General features: G+C 39.9%; 1 protein-coding gene across 1 annotated transcript in view; it reads right to left on the reverse strand.

Moving 5' to 3' along the window:
- LOC122792429 (synapse-associated protein 1-like) overlaps positions 1-4,603 on the reverse strand; it is a 353,118-nt gene extending 348,515 nt beyond the window's left edge. The window contains exon 1 of the mRNA XM_044060219.1: positions 4,343-4,603. Coding sequence (XP_043916154.1) covers positions 4,343-4,505 — 163 coding nt within the window. The 5' untranslated portion in view covers positions 4,506-4,603. The remainder of the gene's footprint in view (positions 1-4,342) is intronic.
- Positions 4,604-7,361: the final 2,758 nt, after the last annotated feature.

The raw sequence follows: 7,361 nt of genomic DNA on the forward strand, positions 1-7,361 counted from the left end.
TTTTTTTTTACTAACCTTGTAAATGTACAGCGTCTACTTATTTATACTTTTTGTAACTTGCATTGTTATAACCTGGATTTTTTTATATAACTTGTTTTGAGATTTTGTGTTTTAAGATTATGATTGGAGCTTTTCTCCTCGGGCCTCTACTGAAAAAGGATATGCATCCAGTTGGACCAGCCCGGTTAACAAATGTAAAATAAAATAAAATAATAAATAAATAGTAACTAAGGATCATCACAAACATGGGGACAAAATGCTCCACACCGGAAGTATATCCCTCATTGGTGAGATCAGACCATAAATTAATCTCACTGGAGATCCACATCCCGCCCCCAACCCCAGCAAAAAAGACCACAGAGAAGAACTTCTCAAAAGCAAACTTCACACTTCTTAAGACTGGAGTGGTATCCTTCAAGGCCCCCGAGCCAGTGGAAACCACAACCCACGCTGCTGAAACCCTTACAAATGCCTTCTACGAGCACCTCCAGGAATGTATGGATCAAGCAATCCCTAATAAAATCAAGACCCTTTCCACCAAAGGCAGGCGCCCGGTCTGGTGGACCCCAGCCATAAACAAACTCTACAAAAAGAGGAGAAAGCTACTACATGACAGAGCAAAATCCCTAAAAGGGAAGGCATCTCTGATCAATACTAGCAAAAAACTACGATCACTCATAAAATCATCCAAGGCCAACTTTGAGAGAAAAATCGCTAAAGACACAAAAGACAATCATAAGGCCTTCTTTAGCTATGTTAGAAACCTGGGTGGAAACTCCCAGATATGCTCAGAATTAGTCCAAAATGATACAAAAATCACTGAACCCACAGACATTGCCAACATACTGGCAGACATGTTCAGTGCAAATTTCTCCCCTACCTCCACCCCAAAAGGAGAAATATCTATCCCACCAGAGTCTAGCCTCCCAAACATCTCAGATGCCCAGGTGAGAGCTGCTCTCTAAAGCAAAAAACACAGCATCAATGGGACCGGACGGTGTCCCCGGCTGTGTGCTACACGAACTCAATGAGGAACTAAACCCACACATAAGGCTGCTGTTTAACCTTAGCCTTACTACAGGATCGTCCAAAGAATGGCGACGGCAACTGTGGTCCCACTCCACAAAGGCGGTGCTTCTACGGACCCTGGAAATTACCGCCCCATAAGCTTGACGAGCCTTGTCTGCAAAGCTATGGAGAGGATCATAATGTAACTCATAAAGAAAGACATTGGGGACCTACAGACACTGGATCCTACCCAATTTGGCTTTGTCAAGGGCAGATCCTGCCTCTTGAACTTGGTCGACTTTTTCGAAACAGTCACTAAGGCCATTGATGAGGGTAAGGCAGTTCACACAGCCTACCTTGACCTAGCAAAAGCGTTCGACACAATACCCCACTCGGGCATCATAGAAAAGCTCACCAGCTTAGATGTAAACCCATATGTCACAAGATGTGTTGCAAACTGGCTCAAGGACAGAACCCACAGGGTTAGAGTTGCTGGTGCAATGTCAGACTCTATGCCGGTCACGAGCGGTGTCCCACAGGGCTCAGTCCTGGGCCCCCTCTTGTTCGGCATTTATTTTTCTGAAGTGCAGGCAAACATAAGGGGATTGTGGCTGACAAAATTTGCAGATGACTGCAAACTGGGCACCATAATTGACACTCCATCAGACACAGACATCCTCCAGAGAGGTCTCATAGAAATGGATAACTGGTGCCAGAGCCACGGCCTTAAGCTAAATGCCAAAAAATGTATAGTCATACCCTTTGGGAAAAACAAGGTAACCCCTAATTACCACATAGGTGGTAATCCATTAAACACGGAAGACGTTATCAGGGACCTGGGGACCCAAGTTGACAGTAACCTCTCTTTTGACACTCACATTGCCAAAGTGGTTAGGAAGACCTTCTACATTGCCCACCTGATCATGAAAGGATTCACATCCAGATCAGGAGAGGTCATTGTACCCCTGTACTCTTCACTTATCAGACCAATGATTGAGTACAACGCCCCATTCGGAATGTACCTTACCCGATACCTGCAGCAGTTGGAAAGACCTCAAAAGTTCCTCACCAAAAGGATAAAAGGGCTCAAACATATGTCATACGCTGCCCGACTGAAGAAACTCCAGCTCTATTCAGTCGCATACCGTCTGCTCAGAGGTGATCTGTGCCTGACATACAAGGCCATGTCCAACCCGGAATTAATGGACATGCTCCACCTCAAAAAATCCAAATCCACCAGAGCCACGAGAGCAAGAGACTTAAACCTCAACACGGATATAAATAGGACGTGCTGGAGGGACAGATTCATCACCCAGAGACTTCCTACACTATGGAACAGAATCCCAGTCCATGTGAGGCAGAGCCCTTCACTGACTCTGTTCACGAGAAATCTTGACGAGTGGATGGGAGATCGTAGGTTTACCCCGGGAATCATCTCTGTGTCACTGCTGGACAGAGGCACAGCAAACTAATGGGTATAGTATTCTCATCCTAAGGGGTGGTGAAAGCCACACACATTCTGGCTAGGCTTATAAATGCCCTAGGGCAGATAGCCTAGTATGAACCTATGAACAGGACACCAGGTGCACAATATTAGGCATAGACTCCATAAAGCAGTAAACTATCTTACAACTCCACATAGCCTTAGTGAGAACCTAAGTGCAGTTTTAGTGGCCATATATCATCTGTGCAGTTTTAGTGGCAATAGATTTAAAAGGATATTGGATTAGAGGATCGGTTACAATAAAGACAAAAAAGACAATCAAGGAGTAAAGGCAGTTTAGAAGAGATAAGTAGAACCCAGAAACATATGTCAGGGAGGAAGGGACAAAAGACATAGACTAAAAGGAAGAACATGGAACAAGAAAGTTAAAGTCCTGATCAATAAAAGTTAGAAGAACTATAGTGGAAAGATATTGGGGAAATGGAATACCATACAGCCAATAGGAATATGGGATAAATTGAATTCAAAAGTCTTACTAGGGCATTTTGACTGCATATGACCTAGCTACACATATGTGCACTTATACACCTCTACACACACACACACACACACACACACACACACACACACACACACACACACACACACACACACACACTGAATGAGGGCTAGAGTCAAACAGCATATATATATATATATATATATATATATATATATATATATATATATATACACACACACACACACACTGGAGCTGAGAGGCAGAGATCCAACCACTGAGCCACCATGCTGTTGTTTTAAAAAAAATCTCTGCAATACAGTGGAGGGAAAACAACTATTCACAATCTATAAAAAAAGTTGTTTGGCATGAAAATCATGATTTAACCTATGGGTGTCAAAGATATATCTAACCTAATTTTATCTTACTCAAAACCATTAATAATTTTCAGAAAGAACATCATGTTAAAATACCCTTCTTATTTCTGCACATGTTTTGGCATTTCTCGAGTGACTGGCAGATGAAAACCCTTTAAATAAGGTGAGAATGTTTTGACGAGACAGGCAATCTATTTACTCCAAGGCACAGCATCCCTGGAGTTAGTATATTAAGCATGCAGAAGTGCACAGAACTCACCCGCCATGTCAAGTGTTCAAAGTCGCTGATCCATTGTAACAAAACTTTATTGTTTTACACAAATTATACCTTACATATTATTTCACACCATTATATTACTTACTGTGAATTCTTGAGGGAAATGCCTTTCCTTATAAACTATTTTTGTCACTGGCTAACAAAGCAGGGTTTTGCTGCTGCTGTGCATCCTTGTGTATACAAATACGAACAATCATGATTTTCTCACCCTGCAGCATCCTCCCAGAGACATTCCTCAACAGACAATGCAGCTTTCAGCATGCTAAAATACATACCACACATTCAGTGTCGGACTAGTCATTTTACCAGATCCCCATAAAGAAATCTGAGCACTCTATCTTATCAACATACCCAGACCCACAGCTACTCACTGGACTCATACTGCCGATATGCATGGCATGAGGAAGTCATTCCACTGAAAACTCAAGCTCTGCAGTTTCTGTTCTAAAATAATTTTAAATATTACTATATCAAAAATTTTCTTAATGGCTAATCATTCGCCATTTTTTTATACTTACTACTACTGTTACATCAGTGGCTTTTTAAACTTTAACATGCCCAGTTACATAACTATACTCATGCAGAAATATAAAGCAACAATGAAAGAAATGCTGTAGCAGAAAAAAGTAATAATATAAAGGCTGTCACCAAAGGAACAGTTCCAAAATACTGCAGTAGTACAGTGATTTCAATAACCAGAACCCACTATAAGTTTATCTTGATTATTAACTACTTACTTCCCAGCACTTTTGCATGCTGTAGAAGCGGTTCTGGCTCTTCTTTGCTTCTTGTTCCATTCTGTGCTGCTGAGGTCTGTAATTGACTTTCTTCTACATCTTGAAACTCTCTGTTCTGAGCTGTAACCCCTACCCAACTGCTGAAGGACAGAGGAGTGAACATGGTGAGGAAGCAAAACAGAACAACTAACAAACAGAAGCCTTCATGATACTGACAAAAAGAAACTACATGCACAGGATGTTGACAATCATACTGTCTTTGAACTGCACATGTGCTGAACAGAGGATTCTGGGAAATGTGGTTTACCTTCTTTCCAGCACAGACTTTTTATCAACCATTGTTGTAATACAATCTGTAGCAATAGCCTTTTTTTAATGTATAAAGGGCATTCTCATGTATAGTTTCAGACTATGCAGTGCCTTCACTGGGTTGACTTTGTTGAGTCATGTTTTATTTAAAGCAGATTCCATTTGGTGTGTTCTTAACAATTCATTAGTTTCCAATACCAGCATTATCATAATGAAGCATACCTCTCAACCTCTAACAGCAAGAAATCTGGATGAAGTCATAAATAAAACTGGGGCAAAGGCCAAAAATTAGGGACAATTATTTATTAAATATTGCTCTTACAAATTTAGAAAGTTGATAGAATTACAGTTTTTTTTGCACTACATGAATTTTCTGAAGGACATGACATCTGAAACTCAAATGTCTGTCATTATTTTTGAACTTCAATCTTTAATGATTTACCACTGATTTGCCACAAAACCACAATTTTATAAGGCCAAAATTTGGACATTCTGGGAAAATCTGTACAATTGAGGAGTATGTAATTAAGGTCCTGGAAGAACCAAAGCTTATCCCAGCAAGAAACAGGTGCAAGGCAGGAAATAACTGCTGGATGTGATGCCAGTCCATCACAGGGTCCATACACACACATGCAGCTAAAGCATACCTCTCACCTGTATAGAATTTTGCAGAATGTCCAGATTTTTGCTTCTTATTTGAAGCGTATTCCTCATAAAATTTATGGTTTACTGGCAAATTATTAAGGATCAAAGTCACTAAATAATGAGGAAACATTTGAGTTTCAAACTTCATATCCTTCAGAAATTGCATGCTAATGCAAAATCTGTTATTCTAGCAACTTTCTAAGTTTATAAAAAAAAATTTAATCTGTCCCCCGTTTTGAGGCTTTGCCCCCCCCCCCCCCCATCATTTATAGTTTTGTTCAGAGATCTTGTGTTAAGAGGTTGGGCGGTATGCCTAAAGCAGTTTGAAATATCACTAGTCCCCTACTAGCATGCCTGTGAGATGTGGGAATGTACTACTGCTCTATAAACTGAAACTATTGTTTTTTTTACCATCTAAACAATATGAACAACTATCAAATACATTTGATGAACTCAGGAGAGGGTTGTCATATCTTTACTGCTGTTTGAAATATGATTGAATGACACGTCCCAGCCGGAAAAGTGCATATGCATGCATGCTCTGTTGTGTACAGTAGCATCACCATACACTACACGTTCTTCCTTCTTAAAAATGCATGTCAGTTGGAACTACTTAACTATATCAAAAGTACAACAGGAACATCTGTTTAAGGCAGTAATTTTCTAACTATACAAAGAAGGGTTGCTATAACTTATGTAAATATGTGAGTGTGTGTGTGCGCGCATAGGAATGCATGTGTTATTTAGTTACATGCATGCATCATATAAAACATTCTATGGAATATTCCAATTAATAGTTAACAATAAACATTTATTACTGTTACTACTGTATCAATGCATTTAGTAATATATATTAATGCTTTCATTCACTGATTACCTGATTAATCCTATTTGTGACTATGGAGAAGCTTATCCTGGTACTTGCCAGGTGGAAGGCAACCAAATTTTTGTATAACTCACATACACACTCTCACGCAGCCACATACCCCTACAGATAATTTACAGGAACACCAATTCACCTATGACATACCTTTGGGATGTGGGAAGAAACCGAAACACCCAACAAAAAAGCAGCATAGACTCAGAGATGATGTGCACATTCCACCCAAAAGACATAACCAACTGAAAACCAAACTGTAGAACCAAGCACTGTGAGGTAGCAACATAACCTGGTATGCCACTAAGTCATCTTAGTATCTGTTTGCATGTAATATTCAGTTATTATTATTATTATTATTTGTTTCAAAAGTTATTATCAGTATTTTTTTACCAGATACCCTGACCTTCCCTTTTCCTTAGCTCCAGTGTTGTGGGAATTTCTTTTAGCAGACTAGTACCCTAGAAGCCCAACTAGGCTTGTTTCAATGGCCTGTATAATTTCATCTAGAAAATGCCCCCACCCATACCCCAAGGCAGATTCCTCCATCAAGAGCTCTGCAACATTTTTGGTATGAATGTCAGGTGCTGACATGTCTACTGGTCATACATTGTAGATGGTGTGGTGTTAGAGCCCATAATCCATCTAGAAGCCTGACCACCCATCATGGCAGTAGATAGCTACTGTAGTTCCATCACTGTGAAATTTGTTTCTTTCCTTATCTTCATTGCTTGTGTTGCAACTCCTAATACCTTCTTCTCTAGATATTCATCATCAAGCACTGGTCTGATTGTACACACACACACATATATATATATATATATATATATATATATATATATATATATATGGGTCTACTTCTGATTATTGAAAACTCAGTTTATCAACAATCAGAAGATCGAACCCATTTAAGCGAAAGTGCACTAAATCGAAAGTGCACTTTCGCAAAAGCCGGTTGTCCGAAGCGCATTACAGTGGGGATAAGGAAATATATCCTTTTCCCCACTGTAGTGCAATCTTAGAGTTAGTATATTTAAGTAGGGGAGGTGCAGGGAGGCTTGCCCCCCCCTGCAAAATACTGTTTAAAGCAGTTTTGTTTTGTTTTGTTTTCCGGTTCAGAGAACCAGCTTTTGCGAAAGTGCACTTTTGATGTAGTGCACTTTCGCTGTAATGAGATTTCGATGTTGC

Source organism: Protopterus annectens, chromosome 1.part2, assembly GCF_019279795.1.
Source record: "Protopterus annectens isolate FY-2018-M chromosome 1.part2, PAN1.0, whole genome shotgun sequence".
Classification (NCBI taxonomy): Eukaryota; Metazoa; Chordata; order Ceratodontiformes; family Protopteridae; genus Protopterus; species Protopterus annectens.